Raw genomic sequence first — 20,647 nt, 5'->3', positions numbered from 1 at the left:
TCAGTCTGAAATTGATCAAACGTGCAATCAAGATACATTGATAATTACTGGTGATTGGACTGCAAAAGCCAGAAACAAAGAGAAAAGGTCAGTAGTTGGAAAATATGGGCTTGGTGACAGAAATGATGCTGGAGATCACATAATAGAATTTTGCAAGACCAGTGACTTATTCATTCCAAATACCTTTTTTCAACAACAATAACAGCTATTATACACATGGATCTCATCAGATGCAATACACAGGAATCAAGTTGACTACATCTGTGCAAAAGGAAAATGAAGAAGCTTAATATCACCAGTCAAAACAAGGAGAGGAGCTGAATATGAAACAGATTATCAGGCTGTCAGTTAAAACAAATTCACAAGAGACAAAATATTACCTTGAATATATCCAACCTGGGTTTACAGACCATCTCAAGAACAAATCTGATACATTAGCCACTAATGACCAAGGACCAGAAGAGTTGTGGGATGACATAAAGAACACCATACATGAAAAAGACAGTACAGAAAGAAAAGACCAAAATGGATATCATAAGACGCTATGAAATTTATTTTTAGCATGTTGTTGTTGTTAAGTGCTGTTGAGTCGGTTCCGACCCATAGCGACCCTGTACAGGGTTTCTGAGGGTGTAAATCTTTACAGGAGTAGAAAGCCTCATCTTTCTCCCGCGGAGCGGCTGGTAGTTTCGAACCGCTGACCTTAAGGTTCGCAGCCCGATTCGTAACCACTACGCTACCAGAGCTCCTTGTTGTTGTTGTTAGGTGCTGTCAAGTTGATTTCTGCATTCCGTTGGGCCACCTCTCTTTGGAATGGGTGCAAGTATGGATCTCTTCCAATCAGTTGGCCAGGTCTTCTAAAATTCTTGGCATAGATGTCTTAGTGCCTCCAATGGTGCCAAAAAGATGCATACTTTTGCTTTATTGACCAAACAAAGGCATTCGACTGTGTGGATCATAATAAATTATGAATAACATTGTAAAGAATGGGAACATGTCAGAACACATCATTGTGCTCATAAGGAAAATATACATAGACAAAGAGGTAATCATTCTCATAGAACAAGGGGATACTGAATGGTTTAAAATCAGAAAAGGTGTATGTCAAAATTGTATAGTTTCACCATACTTATTCAATCTTTATGCTGAGCAAATAATCCTAGAAGGTGGATTATATGAAGACAAACATGGTATCAGGATTGGAGACTCATTAACAATCTGCATTTGACAGATGACACATCCTCACTTGTTAGAAGTAAAGAGGACTTGAAATACTGATGATAAAGATCAAAGACTAAAGCCTTCAGTACGGGTTGCAACTCCATGTAAAGAACACAAAAATCCTCACAAATAGACAAATAAATAACATCATGATGAATGGATAAAAGGCTGAAGTTGTCAAAGACTTTATTTTCCTTTGATCCACAATCAACTCTCATGGACATTGTTGTTGTTAAGTACCGTGGAGTCGGTTCTGACTCATAATGACCCTACATAGGGTTTCCGAGGCTGTAAATCTTTACCAGAGCAAACCGCCTCATCTTTCTCCCACAGAACCACTGGGAGTTTCAAACTGCTGACCTTGAGGTTAGCAGCCTGATTCATAACCACTACATCAAGAAATCAAAGGACATGTTGCATTAAGTAAATCTGCTGTACAAGACCTCTTCCAAGTGTTCAAGAGCAAAGACGTCAGTTTAAGAACTAAGGTATGCCTGACCCAAGCCACGGTGTTTTCAATAGCTTCCAAGCCACGGTGTTTTCAATAGCTTCCAAGCCACGGTGTTTTCAATAGCTTCATATGCATGTGTAAATTGAACAATAAACAAGACTGACTGGAGAAGAAACAATGCATTTGAATTATGGTATTGGTGAAAAGTACCACAAGTATCATGGACTGCCAGAAAAGCAAACAAATCTGTCTTGTAAGAAGTACCGCCAGAATGTTCCTTAGAATTGAGGATGGCAAGACTTCATCTTGCATACTTAGGACATATTATAAGGAGGGACTAATCCCTGGAGAAGGACATCATGCTTAGAAAAGTGGAGGGTCAGCAAAAAAGAGGAAGACTTACAAGGAGATGGGCTGACACAGTGGCAGCAACAATGGACTCAAACAACAGGAAAGTTAATTTCCTAAAACAGGACAAAATGAACTCAAATTTCCTTCACCCTTGGGAAGGACCCCAGAGTTGGCAGAGTCAGACCATGTCCTTACTTATCACTGAAGTTTCTAAAAAACTTGACACGTATGAGTTTCTTTTTAAATTTAAAGTTATATCCTGTTCTGAATATTTTTACACAATACCTCTATCAGCAAACAAATCTCAAGGTGATGACTTAGAAGCACCAAGCTTTGGTAAGAAAACATCTTGCTTTGTTAGCTTTACACTGTTAGCCTCTTCTCTTAGCTTCTAGACTATTTTAAGCTATTTTGTTAGTTAAATGAATTTAATAGAAGCAAATAACAATCCAAGACTACAATTTACCAACTTGTCTTTTTCTTGTTCAGTTAAATGCCCCTTTATGCCCATCACCCAGCCACTGCTGACCTTGAGAAGTAATCCAAAAAGCAGGTGGAAGGGTACATAGTCTTTATTTAATTAAATAAGAAAATTTTTGGGTTTTTTTAATTGCCAAGCTAAATAAAGAACACCTTCACAATTCAGTTATAGGCTACACAAAAGGAAAGCAAACATTAGACAGATATTTAGGGAAGATTTTCTAGTGGGTTCCAAGATCCTTTCAACACTAAGATTGTATCAGGCTGTCTACATATATAATCATATTGTGTACATAAGATTATATCTCTATTTCAGTTTATGACATCCTATCTTTCCTTTTTCACCTGCCAGGTTCTAATTCAAATATTTTGATCATTTTTGCAAAATGCCAGTATGTCAATCATCATAAAGCCTCAAGGTTTCAGGGCCACCCAAGTTGCAGCCAGGAAATATCCAACTAACCCTAAGGAAATGTTCTTCAGTAATGCTTGCTATTGTCAAGTGCCAGTGAGTTGATTTCCAAGAAAACCTGGTGGGTTTGAACCAAGACCCTTGTGGTTGGTTAGCAGTCTGATGCTTACCCTTCAGCACTTCATTAGGACTTCTCAGTAATGCTAGGATTCTATACAATTTCTTTTAAATTAACTTCTCAGGCCTCATAGTCGATGGCTTCCTTCTGAGACACTAGAAAGAGTAAAAGTCTTCTGCCAACCTGAAATACAAGCCCTCCAAATATTGTCATAGCCTCTACTACAAGTTTCTCAGCTGCAACCACTGCCTTCCCCCAATTATCATTTATTTGCCTTCCCACCATTCTGACCCCATCTATGTTTCCCTACCCCAATTTTCCTCCCACTCCTCTCCTGTGATGTTGAATACAATTCTCCCCTTGAAGAAAACTGAGTAATTCACTTCTACAGAGGGTTTGCCAAAAAAAAGTCACAGGGACTGCATCCAACACCACCAACAACTACTTCCTGTCCTCTTCTCCCCCGCCCCACCCCTAACCCAGGGGCCGAATAGAAAATTCAGACACTATCTTCACCAACAGAACGCTTCTCTCCTTCTGGGCTGTAGCCCACAAGGGCTCAGGAACTGGGACCTTTGCCCACAGTTCCAACCCCAAGGACCACCTTTATAGCGTGGCCAGTGCTGCCCTCTAGTGTCGGCAACCAGGAACCCTTAGCGCTCCATCAGCTCCAGAATTTGTCTTTCACAACCTTAAACAAGCACCTCGGATCTCTGACTCCTGATTCTCCTTTACTACCATCTGCACTGTACCCCCACTCATCCCACCCACCTCTATTTCTGTCCAGTGGTGTCCTGGGTAGCTGCAACCTGCTGAGCTGATTAAATAGCCTGCCCCCTGCTCCTCCTCCTTATTCTCCTCCTCCTCGCGGTTTCGCCTCCTCTTCCAGTCTGGGCTCCCAGAATTGGTGAAGCATTACGCCTACCGCCCGCAGCTTCCCGGGACTGCTTGGAGCGCCTTGCTCCCCTGCTCCGTCTCTCCGCAGCCCAGGGTGTGCCGGCTTGGGCAAAGGACACGCGCATGGACAGCTCCTCGGGGCTCAGCGTGCCTAGAGCCGAGCGTTGAGAGAAGCGGTGCTTTGATAAAGCTCGGGGTATAAAAAGGAGTCGGTTTGGAGTGAGACTTCTGGAGCCAAGGAGACGCTGCTGCATTCGCGGTCCACAAGGTGAGGGGCACACACCTTTCAGGAGCAATCCCTTTTCATCCCTACTGCAGGTCAAAGATTTAAGCTCTGGGGTGGGGATTTTGGGAGGCACAAAGGCTGCAGCTGAGACATGGGGTGTGGGAAGGGAGACTACAGGGGTTTTCTTGGTAGGTCCATTAAGGTATCTGCCCCCTGTGCCTGCTGCCAGCCCCCTGGACTTGTTAGCATGAGTCTCTCCCCAAAGGTGTGAACCTGGATGCATACGTTGTGTATTACTGTGATTTAAGAATCTTATCCTGTTTCCTTGGGAAAGGACGCTAGAAAGCTTAAAAATTAAATGAATGTGGAAGGGGCACTAAAAGGAGAAAACTTAAGTAGACAACACACAGAGATGTGTGCTTTGGCGACCGACCGTGAGAGGACTAGGGGATTTCAAAGTCAACCCTGATTGAAAAAGCTTTGATTAGAAAGGCTCCAGCCCTCAGAAAATCATGATGCACTCAGTTCTGATCAAGAACATAGCCAGGTGGAGAGGTGATGGACTGACTGGTTTTCTTAAAGCTTTGAAAGTACAGCTAAGAAGGGAAGTTTGGTCTTAAGCTATTTCCACCAATCCTGTAAGGTGAGACACTGGCCCCACTAAATTGAGAAAGGAAAGGATACTGTGGCTGAATCCAAGTGGTTCCTGCTTGTATCACAGGACCATACATGGTTGAGCATGTTCAAATATATATATATACTTTTGTATGTTTCTGCTTGCATCCAGTTTTGAAAAGGGCCTTGTATTCAATCCAACAAGGCTTGTCTTTGAGTTAAAATGATGAAGCAGAGGCTATCTATGGGTATTCCAAGGTGATTCTTCTTAACCTTCCTTATTCCCCTTCTCTGTTGCCTACACAAAAGATTTTGAGCCCTATTAGGAATAATAGATGGTCAAATGGGTTGGGAAGAAGGTCTTTCTTCCTAAATAATCTGGGTTGTGGGCTTTTTGCTAGTTCTCTTACGTATAACCCCCAAACCTCAAGCAGTGTATGTTCCTGAACTGCATTTGACATTGCTCCAGGGTTTACATTTGCCACATAGATATGCATGAGTCAGCATTGGAAACCACTTGCAGGCTTTTCCAGATTTCCCAAAATACAGGAGTACGTTTTAAATACCTCTGAGATACATATTTAGAAAACAAAAACAAAATTATGAGCCAGCTTTTTCCGCTTGCTGGTACACTTGTTTTCCTGCTGAATTAAATGAGATGGCCTTGTCTTCAACAAACAAACAGTGACATTTGGAGTCCACTTGGGAAATTCGGTAACTATGCCCACCTTTTTCCTCCCTTCAGTGCCTTAGCCACCAGAGGATAAAAGTGTGAAAATTAAGCAGGCCTTCTAACTGGGACTCAGCTCAGTTTCACTATCATGTTTAAAGCAAAGTACGTTGCTTCCTTCTAATATGTGATAACACCTCACAACCAACTATTTTCTGCATAGAAGTGAAAGCAGTCATTCCTGTCCAGGTATTTCATCACTGAGAGAGGTGTAAAGAAAAAGGTATTCAAATTTTGATTCTATATTATTGTTGATAGAATTTAGCAAATGTGTCATCCTTGTCAGAAATGGGCTGTAGATGCCCAAGAATTGCTGCAAATCTCTGTATACATTAAGATTGGGTAATGAACAGAGCTGGAAAGGAGCTTTCAAAATCATGTAGCTGAGACCTTGACCTTCAGGTATATGCATGCATATCAAAATGGTATTTCTTTCATGAAGATATCCAGGAATGCAGACTTCATTGTTAATTTTTAATAATAAAAATATTCAAATGGACAATTTGTATCCACCAGCTAATAGCTTTAAAGTTCAACAAAAACAAACTCAAGTTTCACTTCTCCTATTTTTGTCTTTTCTTACCCATGTTGACTTCAACCATGGCATATTCCCAGACCAGATAATCCCAGGTATCTTTCCCAACACCACACTACCTAGTGCAGGCATGGAGACATGAGTCACAGCCTCCCTTGGCAACTCACCCTAATGTCACATTTGTTATCCTGATGACTGGGCAGTCCATTCTATTAAAACACTTGCTCTCCTTTTCTCCTTATTGATGCCTAACCAGCATTAATCATAAAATTAAATTTCCATTATTTTAAGGGCAATGATGAGTCGGAACCAACTCCACGGTACTTAACAACAACAACAATGAAGTTAGGGAGTTTAAGAAATGGTATCTAGGAAGACACAAAATCTAATTACACTACTATACATTCCCACTCCCTGCCATTTGATGGAATTATGACTGGGGAAACATATGAGATATGAACTTCATTTCCACCTCACACACTCACTAACACCCACCAAACCCAAAACACCCAAAACTAGAAAATCAAGTCTGTTGCCACCCGACTCATGATAAGTGAATTGCTGCCATCACTAGCAAGTACTATATGGGGTAAGAAGAGGAAACATGGATATAAAAGGAAGAGGAAGAGGCCAGTCACTTGGTTTGGGAGATGGGGCAGTGGATCTCTCAAGGAGCTGGCTTCTCTCTTGATTTCTCACCACTGAGTCATTTTCTACCATCAGTATTGTGGACCCTAAAGCTTGGGGTCCAAAACAACCAATTTACCAGTCTGTCCACCTGTGAATCAAAGGACTTTTTACCAATATCCCATCTTCTTCTGATAATTTGGTGTCTGTTTCTACATTTTGTGGGTTAAGGAACTAAGAAGTAGAATTTACAGGGATAATTCAATCAATAAATTGTCAAATCCCTGGAGTGCAAGACACTGGAATTTTTCTTGATAGTTCTATTTGTAATATAGTTTCTAGAATGGTTCTTTTGTATTTCTCTTCTTTTTTATTGTGATGAGAATATGTATAACAAACCAAACCCATTATCATCATGTCGATCCCGACTCATCTCCACACTGTAGAACAGAATAGAACTGCCTCATAGCATTTCCAAAGCTATCAATCTTCACAGAAGCAGACTGCCACATCTTTCTCCCATAGAACAGCTAATGAGTTCAAACTGCTGAAATTTTGGTTAGCAGCCAGTTGTTTAACATTGTGACACCAACTTTCCTTATATATAACAAAATGTTTGCCAATTCAACAATTTTGACACACATAGTTCAGTGACATTGATTACATTCATCATGTGCAAACATCGTCACTAACCGTTTTCAAATGATCCCACCACTATAAACAGTAACCTGTTGTTGTTGTTGTTGTTAAGTGCCGTCGAGTCGGTTCCGATCCATAGAGACCCTGTACAGGGTTTCCAAGGCTGTAAATCTTTATGGGAGCAGAAAGCCTCATGTTTCTCCTGTGGAGTGGCTGGTAGTTTCGAACCGCTGACCTTGAGGTTCACAGCCCGATTCGTAACCACTACGCTACCAGAGCTCCTTAAACCTAGTACACACTAAACAATGACTCCCCCTTCCTTTTTTCCTTCCACTCCTCATAACCACTAAGAAACAATGCTATCTATACATTAGCCTGTTTCATATAAATTGGATCATACAATATTTGTCTGTTTGTTTCTGATTTATTTTACTCAGCATAATGTCTTCAAGGTTCATCTCTGTTGAAGCACATATCAGAACTTCATTTCTCTTTAATCCTAAATGACATTCCATTATGAAGTCCTGGTGTAGCACTTCAGGTTAACGCGCTGGACTGCAAAATTGGTTTGAACTGCAAGGTCAGTGGTTCTAGCTCACCATCTGCTCCTCAGGGTTGCTACTGGTTGGAACTGACTTGACTGCACCTAACACCACCAACAACAACAATAGTCCATTAGGACTCTGGTGGCACAGTAGTTAAGCTGCTAACCAAAAGTTCAAATTAACCTGCCATTCCACAGGAGAAAGATGTGACTTCTTCTGTATAGGTTTATAGCTTTGGAAACTCTATGGCGCAGTTCTCCTTTATCCTATGGGGTCACTATGAGTAGGAATTGAATTGAAGGTAACAGATACAGGTTTCCATTATATGCAAAGGCCAGGTTTCGATTATTTGTTCATCTCTTAATGGGCATTCCGGTTGCTTCTCCCTTTTGACTATTTAACTAGTGCTGCATTTAACATTGGTCTGCTAGTACCTTTTTGCAATCCTGCTCTCAATTATTTTGTGTATATACCTAGGAGTGAGATCATTTGGTTATATGACAATTCAATGCCCCTCTACTGGTAGGATTCCAGGTATGGCATGCTAGGATAAGCACTGACCTGCTAACCACTTGGTTGGCAGTTCAAACCCACCAGCACTCCTTGGAAACTACACAGGATTGCTATGAGTCAGAGCTGACTCTACGGCTCTTAACAACAATGGCTAATGATGTTGAGCATCTTTCCATGTTCTTATCAGTCCTAATATGATTGAATTCCAATTGTGTTTTTCATTTCTAATTATCTTTTGTTGTCTCTCCACTGGTTCACTACAGTCCTTGTCCTAAATATGAGTGCCTTTGTTTCATTGTTGTAGTCCTCTAAGACTTGCCAAGTAAAAAATACATATAGCCAATGAAACATTTAAAATAGGTTCATTGGTATAGCTCTCTTCTATTGATCAATTCTCAACACATGCAGTTGTAGAATTAGGAAGATAAAATCCTTTAGAAGAAGCTATAAAACTCAATCCTTCTATACCTAGATCATTTTAAACTACAGGTTATAAGCAGAATGAGCCTCTTGAGATTCTAGTTTATCAGTCCAATCCAGATGGAAGTTCTTTATGAAGCCTAGCATGAGAGGGAAAATATTTTTATACCAAGAAGATAATATTTTAAGAAATATCAACCAGCAGCAATAGCAGCTCTTAGTTCTAAAATCCTCAGATCTTTCTAAAAGCCCTATCTACCTAAATATCACCTAAATGACACAAACATTTGTGAAGCATTCCGCATTATTTTCAGAATCCTGGTGTGGCACTGTGGGTTAATACGCTGAACTGCAAAGTGGGCTTGAACCTCAAGGTCAGCTGTTCAAGTTCACCAGTTTCTCCTTGGAAATACTATGCAGGGTCACTCTGGGTCAGAACTGACTCAATGGCACTTAACAACAACCTAAATTTCTATGAAATAAAGTTAAATCATATCCTGTTAAATGTCTTTTCTTAAATAAAGTTATTATCTTTGTTTCTATCAGATAATGGACACATGGTGATATTTCCAAAAGATTTGTGAAGGATATGACTTAAACATTAAACTATGGGTTTTATCTGGACACTACCCAAACTGGTATCAAGATTCACATTCTTGGGGATTGACAACAAGCAAGAGTGTCTGTTCAGCGTTGTTATTGTTGTTAAGTGCTGTAGAGTTAGTTCTGACTCACAGTCACCCTGAAAAGGGTTTCTGAGGAGTGACTGGTAAATTTGAACCACCGACCTTGCAGTTCAAATGACCTTGCAGTCCAGTGCATTATCAAACTACACTAAATGGATAGTGAAATAAGAAATCTCTCCAAAAAATCACTTCATCTTTAATATCTTAGTAATGTTCAGAATTATCTTTTCATAAATCCATTCATCTATCATCTGCATTGGGACTTGGGAGACTGGGATGGAGAGAAATGAACTAACATATGCTGAATGCCTTCTATGCTTCAGGAACTGGAGTAAAAGCTGTACATACATTCTTTGATTTGATGCTTACAAGAGCATTGTGAAGTAAGGATTATTAGCCCAGAATTCATTCATTCGTTCATTCATTTAAAAAATTGTATTTGTTGCATTCAATAAATTGCAAACCTATGAAAAGATGAATTGGCAAAAGTTATGTAATGGATGTATTTACAACAATGACCAAGAAAAAGAAGAGCTTCTAACACTGCTTGTAGATCATGAGATTTAGTTCCTTAGAGCTGAAATGGACTGGTAGTGACCATTTTGAATCAGACAATAATATAATTTATCATGAAGGATAATATTAATATGCCTACAAAGACCAGTTAATGGGATTATTATTCAAATTTACACAATAACAACTCAAGCCAGTATGCTGTGTATCTTCTCAACAACAACAAAAAGAAAATAAATTACATTTAAAAATGCATTTGTCACCCAACTTGCTGGTCTACTCTCCTTTACAGGGAGCTGCCAGAAATTTAGCATGAGTGGAATCAGTGCACAAGGAGAGTAGCTAGAAAGATTTGAGAAATATGTGGCTTACAGAAGGGATCCTATAAATATTGACTTTACGCTGTAGTTCTGGCAGGATTGTTATGGGATATTTAAAGTAAATGTATTCATTAAGAATAATATACATACAAAAATATGTAACTGCTAAACTCAATGATTTTTCTTATAGTGACTTATAGTAGTAACTAACCACCAACAATATAGGACATGGAACATCCACAACACAAATTCCTGTTCTGCATCTACCAAGTCATTGCTTCACCCTTATCTCTAAATGTAACCATTATCTGCCTTCAACACCACAGATTAGTTCCAATTTTACATAAGTATAATAGTAAAATCAATCTCCTATAATTTGGGTCAGCATTGTATTTATGAATGAAGTTCATTCACGTTGATGGTTATATTAAGTGCTTTGTTAATTGTGTATGTATGTGTGTGTGTAATACTCTATTATATTAATATATTACAATTTAATGATCCACTTGGTTAATTTGTTATTGTTAGGTGCCATCGAGTTGGTACCTACTCATAGCAACCCTATGCACAACAGAACAAAACACTGCCCGGGCCTGGGCCAACCTCACAATTGTTGCCATGCTTGAGCCCATCGACACTGCCACTTGGCCAATCCATCTTGTTGGGGGTCTTCCTCTTTTTCTCTGACCCTCCACCTTACTAAACATAATATCCTTCTCCAGCAACTGGTCCCTCCTGACAAAATGTCCAAGTTTGGCCATCCTGGCCTCCAAGGAGCACTCTGGCTGCACTTCTTCCAACGCAGATCTGTTTGTTCTTTTGGCAGCCCATAGCACTTTCAGTATTTCATTATTTTCCTCCAACACCATAACTCAAAAGCATCAATTCTTCTACATTAGTTATTTCTAGGTTTTTCTCTAATAAATAATGCTTCATTATAGTAGTTTTAGGAGTCCTGGTGTGGCACTGTGGGATAATGCGCTAGACTGCAAGTTCGGGTTGAACTACAGGTCGGCTTTTCAAACTCACCAGCCACTCCTTAGAAACCTTATACAGGGTCGCTATGGGTTGGAACCGACTCAACAGCACTTAACAACAACAATAACAACAAAGTCGTTTCAGCTGTAACTAAGATAATTAGTTTGGTGTTATAGAAAGCTCACTTTGGCTACAATACGAAATGAAAGGAAATACACCTAAAAGAGCAATTACTATAGTCAGAGTGATAGATATTGAGAGCCCAAAACAAGGCGGTAGCAGTAGCCATGAAGAGCAGAGAGCTGAAACCATATGTATTATTGTGGTGGGAGAAGGAAATATGCAAATGTAGAGAGTAAGTGGATGCAAAGAATGAAGGAAAGTAGGAAGTACAAGACAAGTCCCAGATTCCTTCACTTGGTAGACCATGTATCCTTTCACCAAGATTGAGAAGGAGCAATAACATATTTGTTAGCACTCAGAGACATTAAATAAAGCTTGGTGTGACACTGTAGGACAAGCACTGAATTGCTAACAGCACGGTCAGTGGTTCAAACTCACCCGCTACTCTTCAGAAACTCTATACAGGGTTACTTTGAGTCAGAAATGACTCCACAGCACTTAACAACAACAGAGATGATAAAAGAATTACCTAAGATGACTTCAGATCTGTACTTCTGCTGCAGAACATTGCTTTTCTTCTCACTCTGGCTTTCTCCTACAACACCCCCTTCCCATCCAGCCAAATTTAGGTAGTCTCCTAAAGAGCAAGATGAACTACTCCATCTTTCCTGAACTGTTCACCTATGAGTAATTTACATTTCCTTTCAATTTTGTCTCATTTCAGCAGTACAGTTACAAAGAAGATGATGATGATGAATCAGCTAAAACTTCATTTTCCAATTTAAACTACAGGGCAAGTGAATGGGGATAAAAGAAGTAGAATGTGAAGAGACTTACCTTGTACTGGCTAGTCGAGGAGAAGAGACCAGTTAGCCAAATGTGCAGAGAGGCAGATTTCAACACTTTATGGAAGAACTTTCTTTCTAATGCTATCTAAAAATACACTTATACTGCTGATACATGTGGTCATTCTGGATCATTGAGACGCTACCAGGCCACCTCTGGGTGCATGTTCTAGTGTGGGTTCTGCAGGAAGCCAACCCTGAGGTAGAGTTTGGGGTGCAGGGAGCACTCTTGGAAGCCACACCTGAGGAAGGGAAGGAGGCAAGGTTGAGCAGAAGAAAAACCTGAGCTACAAGTTGAGCCCAATAAAAACTTTACAATACCCCCTGCGGAACTGAACTAAAATGGCCCATCAGATTTGTCCCATGCTGGGCCAAAAGGGCCCGGCTTTTCAACCCCTTCCTTGAACAGTAAATGGATGTGGGCCAGCCAGGGAAAGGCACGATCTTGAGAGAGGCAGCTCTCTGCAACTGAGGGTTCCCTTACAGGAATCCCAGCAGTTGGGGCTATAAACTCTTCCTTAGTTGTCATTGTTGTTTTTAAGTGCCGTCGAGTCAGTTCCAACCCATAGCAACCCTATATAGGGTTTCCAAGGAGCAACTGGTGAGCTTAATCTAAATGCATCTCAGAATGTTTTTCTTATGACTTTAATCATAGAGGATTAAACTACATTGTTATTGTTGTTAACTGCTGTTAAGTTGGTTCCAATTCATAGAGACCCTGTATGGTTTCCAATGAGTGACTGGTGAGTTTGAAACTGCCATGGCTTCAAACTGACCTTGTGGTCCAACGCTTATCCTACAGCACCACACCAAACTAGATTGTTGTTGTTAAGTGCCATTGAGTTGGTTCCAAGTCATAGTGACCCCGTATAGAATTTCTGAGGAGTGGCTGATGAGCTTGAACAGCTGACCTTGCAGTTCAAGCTAGCTTTTCAATTCAGCGCATTAACCTGCAACATCACACCGAGCTAGATTGTTTTTGTTATTATTAGGTGCCATCAAGTGGATACCCTATGCACAGCAGAATGAAACACTGCCTGATCCTGGGCCAACCTCACTACTGTTGCCACGCTTGAGTCCATCGATGCTGCCACTTGGCCAATCCATCTCATTGGGGGTCTTCCTCTTTTTCTCTGACCCTCCACCTTACCAAACATGATATCCTTCTCCAGCAACTGGTCCCTCATGACAATATGTCTGAAGTATGAGAGACAAAGTTTGGCCATCTTGGCCATCTGGCTGCACTGTTTCCAAAACAGATCTATTGGTTCCTTCAATATTTTCCTCCAACACCATAACTCAAAAGCATCAGTTCTTCTACGGTCTTCCTGATTCACTGTCCAGCTTTCACATGCGTATGAGGTTATTGAAAATACCATGTCTTGGGTCAGGCACATCTTAGCCCTCAAGCTGACATCTTTGCTCTTCAACACTTTAAAAAGGTCTTGTGCAGAAGATTTGCCTAATGCAAAACGTCATTTGATTTCTTGATTGCTGCTTCCATGAGTGTCGATAGTTGATCCAAGAAGAATGAAGTCCTTGACAACTTCAATCTTTTCTCCGTTGATAAGAACTTACTTATTTCATTATACCAAGTTTCTCAGGCACTGAAAAGTTTATAAATATTGTAAATAATTTTCGATTTTGCCTTTAAAATCTCCTTATCCCATTTCTGGCAAGAAAACATATCATTTAAACAAGGGGGATAAGAAGCAGAAATCTCCTATGTGTTCATAAAAATATAGATAGAGTGTACTTCCAAGGGACTCTGTGTATGAATTATGATAATACCTTTATTTAATACTTGAAATAGACTTTGTTATAACTGTTTTCTAGATGGTGCAGTTAGAGTCCTGGTGTGGTGCTGTAGGATAAGAACTGCAAAGTCAGCAGTTCAAACTCACCAGCTGCTCTTCAGAAACCTTATACAGGGCCACTATGAGTTGGAAACAATTTGACAGTACTTTACAACAATAGACTGTTTGAAACAAAAGTTGTTTGAACTGCAAGGTCGGTGGTTCAAGCTCACCAGCTGCTCCTTGGAAACCCTATATAAAGTCGCTATGGGTTGGAATCGACTCAACAGCACTTAACAACAACAACTATATGATACAGTTAACATGCTTAGTTGTTAAAAGAAAGGTTCTTGAAAGTTCAAGTTGTTGAAAGTTGAAAAGCTGTTGAAAGTTTAAGTCCACCTAGGGCAATCTTGGCTGGCATGCTATATCTGAAAAATCAGCAATGAAAACCCTTTGGAGCCCCATTTTACTGTGACATACAGGGGTTCGCTGTGAGTAGCAATTGATTCAACAACTGGTAACTGGTTCTTTTACAACAGTACTTGCATGATTGGTCTATAACAAAAAAATTATTCATCAGAAACCTCCTCTTATTATTTCTACGTATTCAACTCAGAAACAAAGTGCCATGCAAAAACGTTTTATTCTATGCATTTTTATAGAGAGTCTGACTGACAGCTGTAGGCTTGAAGAATCTCAGAGTGGACTCTAAATCCTAAATCCCTTCTCTTACATCAGACACAGCAGCAGCTTGTTTGGAAATGAGACCCCTGCCCTCATAATTCATTCAGTCCTTACCTTCACTGCCAAGGCTGCTACTCCCATCTGTCACAGAACTGTACTTAGTGAATTTCTGCCAAGATCCATTCTACAAAGTTTTTGTGACCCAAAAAGGGAAGAATTTTACTCTATTTGTTGGATCCATTCCAGTTCCATTCCGTTACTATTTTCACTTTCCCTCAGCTTGTTTTCCTTTCAAAAGTAGTTTAACTATCTGAAAAAGCATCATTTAAAAATAAACTCAGGCTTTTTTAAAAAATCCACATTGGTGCTTTGATCTTTCTGTGTTCATTTTAAACATTCCTATATCAAGTATCCAATTTATTTCTCTTGATTGTAGTCTGATGAGTCCCCTGGAGACATAGACACACACACACACACACACACACACACACACACACACATTTGACTCCTCTGTGCCTTACTCTTCCCTCTCTAAAGTGTGAATAGCAATATCTGCCTTGACTATCTCTCTACCCACCAGCTTGCGCTTTCTGTTTCTTTGACCCCTTTTATAACCAGAAAAAAAGGAGTTCTGGTAGAATAGTGGTTACGAATCAGGCTGCAAACCTTAAGGTCAGCAGTTGGAAACTACCAGCCGCTCCGCGGGAGAAAGATGAGGCTTTCTACTCCCGTAAAGATTTACACCCTCGGAAACCCTTTACAGGGTCGCTATGGGTCGGAACCGACACGACGGCACTTAACAACAACAATATCAAGCATCCAATTTACTTCTCTTGATTGTAATCTGATGAGTCCCCTCGAGACATAGACACACATACACACACATACACACTTGACTCCTCTGTGCCTTACTCTTCCCTCTCTAAAACGTGAATAGCAATATCTGCCTTATAGAGCTATTGAGAGGAATAAAGAAAACATTTGTGCAACATACTGTTATTGTTTAGTATGATTGAATTGGTTCAGACTCATAGAGACCTTGTATAGAGTTTCCAAGGAGTGGCTGGTGGGTTTGAACTGCCAATATTGCCATTAAAAGTATAGTGTTTATCTTATAGTGCTACACCAGGACACCATTTGTTGTTGTTAAGTGCTGTTGAGTTGGTTCCAATATAATTTTAGTAAACATTTAGACAAAGCAGGGATTCCTTGTTCAGTATGGTTCTGACTCATAGCAACCGTGTACAGGGTTTCCAAGAAGCAGCTGGTGAGTTTAAACCACACACTCTGTGGTTCAAACTGACCATGAGGTCAAGTGCTTATTCAATGACACCACACCAGGAGAGTCAAATGATAGGAAAAGTTGAAGTCAAATAAAAACATAGTGAAACAAGGAATCCCTGCTTTGTCTAAATATTTACTGAATTCTTGCTAAAGCATATAGTAGGATGGTATTTATGGATTATTGACTTATCATTATTAACTTCAAAAAACAGAAAGTTTTTTGAGTAGGCTAGAAATCAACATTAAGATTTCAACTACGCAATAAAGTTTTAGATGTAAGCTATTAACTATAGAGTTCTTGTTCATTTATAATAATACAGGAAATAATTCCAATGACACATTTTATTGTCCGAAATCTTAGAATGATAAATATTATAGAATTTTTAGGGATGTGTTTTAGAATGGAGACCCCTCCAAGGCACTGGAGGACCAAAATGTAGTGACTTCAGGGTTTGGCGATTTATATAAATGAAGCTTCTTAACAAGAAAATTTTGTTGTTGTTAAGTGCCATTGAGTCAGTTCTGACTCATAGCAACCCAGTATAGGGTTTCTGAGGAGCAACTGGTGAGTTCAAACTGGCCTTACAACCCTGCACTTATCCTACAGCATCACACCAGGACTCTAACAAGAAAGTTTAGAGGGAACAAAATGACTTTGGTGTTGTGAAATGCTATCTAGTTGGTTCTGACTAAGTTTCAAAGCTCCCAAGATTTTATTGATTTTCAGGTGTGGCAGAGTAGCAGTTTTCTCCTGCACATCCACGGCAATTTATACCTTGATGCTAAAAAGACATGTAGTTCATCCCACTGCATTGATTTTATAGATATATCTGCTTCTTTCTCAGACAAGTACAACATTAGAATGTACTTCATTAATAATTCATTGTTTTTGCTGCTGTTAGGTGCCATCGAGTTGGTTCCAACTCACAGTGACCCAATGCACAACAAAAATGAAATACCACCCCATCCTGCACCATCCTCCCTATCGCTGTTAAGTTTGAGCTGTACTGTGTGCGTCCATCTTGTCGAGGGTCTTCCTCTTCTTCAGTGACCTTCCACTTTACCAAGAATGTTATCCTTTTCCAGGGACTGGTTCCTCCTGAATACATGTCCAAAGTATGACAGGCAAGTCTCGTCATCCTCTCTTATAAGGAGCACACAAGCTGTACTTCTTCCAAGACAAATTTGTTTGTTCTTCTGGTAGTCCATGGTACTTTGAGTAGTCTTTGCCAGTATCATAAATGAAATGGACCTATGTTTCTACAGCCTTCCTTATTCATTGTCCAACTTTCACATGCATGTGAGGTGATTTAAAATACCATTGGTTGGATCAGGCTGACATCTTTGCTCTTAACATTTTAAAGAGGTCTTTTGCAGCAGATTTGCCTAATGCAATATGACCTTTGATTTCTTCACTGCTGCTTCCATGAGCCTTGATTAGGGATCCAAGCAAAATGAAGTCTTTGACAATTTAAATCTTTTCTTCATTTATCATGATGTTATTTAATGATCCAGTGTAAGTGCATTGGTACAATTTATACTGTAAATACTTCAAGTCTTCTTTGCTTCCAATAAGCAAGGTTCTGTCATCTGTGTATTGCAGATTGTCATGATAATCTTCCACCAATCCTGATGTCTCATTCTTCTTCAGATAATTTGGCTTCTTGGAGTATTTGTTCAGCATACATATTAAATAAATATGGTGAGAGGATACAACCCTGGCACACACCTTTCCTGATTTTAAACCAGTCAGTAATGCCCTTGTTCAGTTTTGTCACCTGACTGTTAATCTATATGCAGATTCCTCTGCATATCAGGAGCTCTGGTAGCGTAGTGGTTACAAGTGGGGCTGCCAACCTCAAGGTCAACAGCTTGAAACTACCAGCGGTTCCGCAGGAGAAAGATGAGGTTTTTTGCTTCCATAAAGATTTACAGCCTTGGAAATCCTGTACAGGGTCGCTATGGGTCGGAACCAATTTGACGGCACTTAACAACAACAACAACAGGTTTCTCATCAGCATAATCAAGTACTTTGAACTTCCCATTCTTCACAACGTTATCCATAGTTTGTTATGATCCACAGAGTCTAATGCCTTTACATAGTCAATGCAACACAAGTAAGCATCTTTCTGTTATTCTTTGCTTTTAGCCAAGATCCATCTGATGTCAGCAAAGACAAACATTGTTCTACATCCTCTTCTGAATTCAGTTTGAATTTCTGGTAGCTCCTTCTCCATGTACTGCTACAACCATTTTTGAATTCTCTTCAACAAAATTTTACTTGCATATGATATTAATAATATTGTTTGCCATGATCATATTATTTGATATTAATGATATTGTTGCTACATATTTTTTTTATGGGTGAGACATATTACTGTTGTTGTGCTATTGAGTCAGTTCTAACTAATAGGAATCTTGTATAGGGTTTCCAAGAGTGACTGGTGGGTTTTGAATTGTCAGCCTTAAAGTTACCAGTCCAGTGCTTATCCGACAGTGTCATACCAGGACTTATTAAACCAAACCAAACCCACTTCTGCCTAGTGAATTCTGACCCATAGCAACCCTATAGGAGAGAGTAAAATTGCCCCTTATGATTTCTAAGGCCACAATTACTTACTGAACTACCTCAACTTTCTGTCCTAGAGTAGCTAATGGGTCAAACTGTTAACTTTTCTGTTAGCAGTCAAATGCTTAACCCACTGCACCACCAGGGCATCTTTAAAACACATTGTGAGTGTGTTTACTCACATTGTGAGTCAGCTTCAACTCATATAGATAGACCCTATATAGGGTTTCTCAGGAGTGATTGGTGAGCTTGAACAACTGACATTGAAGTCCAGTGTTTATCTACAGCACCACACCACATACTCAAAATCAAAATATATGGTATTTGTAGCATGTGTTTTACCTGATTGTTGTTATTAATAAGTCTCACTGTAGTTTAGTGCCTTTAAGTTGATTCTGATTCATAATGATTCTCTATAGGGTTTCTAAGTGGCTGGTGGGTTTGAACTGGTGATCTTGTGGTTAGTTGTCCAGTGCTTACCCTACAGTGCCACTTACAAAGGGATATGAATCTAAGGGTGAGGAGTCAATGAGCAAAAACTTGGGATCAGAGAACTTGGCTCTGTGACCTGCATTGTTTGTCATCCTTATAATGGGGATAATTATCCTTGCTTCTGCCTACCTCAACCTCCTTTTAGTGAAGTTTCTGAAATCACTGTCTGCTTTTGGCATCCATCCTTTTCATTATCACCTGTGTTAAGTTAAATTACCTCTTGTGTCATTCTCCTAGGGGACCACACAGAACAACCCAACTCTAGAATCCAGGCAGCCATGTTCAAACCCCTCATCTCTGCCACTAGTTAATGTCTTGCTTTGAAGAAATTTATTTCATCTCTCTGATTCTTGTGCTAGGAGAAAAAAGGCCAAAACATATTCAATGTTGTTGTTTTATGCCATCTAGTTGTATAAGGTTTCCAAGAGTGGCCAGTGGGCTTGAGCTGCCAATATTGTGGTTGTAGAATAACCAATGCTTATTCTACAGCACCACAGCAGGGCTGTATATTCTACACAGCTACTCCTACTGCTCAGGAGTCTGGTGTATGGGTTAATGCACTGAACTGCAAAGTCAGCAGTTTAAGCTCACCAGCCGCTCTTTGACAATGCTTTACAGAGTCGTTATGGGTCAGAACTGATTCAACAGCACTGAACAACAACTACCACTCACTGTCAAAGAGTCAACTCTGACTCATAGCCACCCTGTATAAGGTTTCTGAAACTATAAACATTTGCGGAATCAAAAAGTCTCCTCTTTCTCCCGTGGAGAGACTGGTGGGTTTGAACTGCTGACCTGAGGTTAGCAGTCCAGTACTTATCTTACTGCACCACCAGGGATCCTTATGGATAATTGTTTTGTTGTTGTTATTAAGTGCTGTTGAGCCATTTCCGACTCATAGCAACCTGCCCTGTATAGAGTTTTCAAGGAGCAGCTGGTGGGTATGAAGTGCTGACCTTGAGGTTACCAGTCCAGTACTTACCCTACAGTGCCACAGCAGGACCTCCTATATTCATTGTTGTTGTAGTTGTTGCTTCCAACCCATAACAACCCTGTACAGGGTTACCAAGGAGTGACTGGTGTGCTTGAACTGCTGACCTTGCAGTTCAAACGAATTTGCAGTCCAGCACATTAACCTACAGTGCCACATCAGGACCAGATCCTTTTATTAAACCTTAAACAGAGCAAAGACAAAATAAACATAAGCATCTGATAAGGGAATCCATTAGCATGCCCACAATACAAAGGCTAAAGAGATGCTATGACTCACAGCCATGGTGTTCATTATCTAGGATAGAGAACAAAGGAAATCATCACAAGATCATGACTGGTGGCAGGTCAACTTTCCACTGTGTGAAAAGGACCATAACTGGTATGCATACACACTTGCAGGTTAAAATAGGTTGCAGGATTGGTTCTGGTAATTCAACCACCTGACTACATAGCAATCAGGGTTGCAAGACAATACCAAGAGCTACAACCTTTAACTTAAATTAGACAACATTTAAGTTGTCTAACTGGCTACTTACTGTAAATGCCCAGGCAAGTTCCCTAGTTCTTTTTTTTTTTTTTTT

At 40.0% G+C, this 20,647-nt stretch overlaps 1 protein-coding gene across 1 annotated transcript in view; it reads right to left on the bottom strand.

The window, feature by feature from the left end:
• Positions 1–15,636: 15,636 nt before the first annotated feature.
• LOC102811802 (histone-lysine N-methyltransferase SUV39H2-like) overlaps positions 15,637–20,647 on the bottom strand; it is a 6,159-nt gene continuing 1,148 nt past the window's right edge. Inside the window, exon 2 of the mRNA XM_006870667.1 lies at positions 15,637–15,684. Within this exon, the coding sequence (XP_006870729.1) occupies positions 15,637–15,684 (48 nt within the window). The remainder of the gene's footprint in view (positions 15,685–20,647) is intronic.

Source organism: Chrysochloris asiatica, unplaced genomic scaffold (assembly GCF_000296735.1).
Source record: "Chrysochloris asiatica unplaced genomic scaffold, ChrAsi1.0 scaffold00146, whole genome shotgun sequence".
NCBI classification, from domain to species: Eukaryota; Metazoa; Chordata; class Mammalia; order Afrosoricida; family Chrysochloridae; genus Chrysochloris; species Chrysochloris asiatica.
This window is presented reverse-complemented; position numbering and strand designations above follow the sequence as displayed.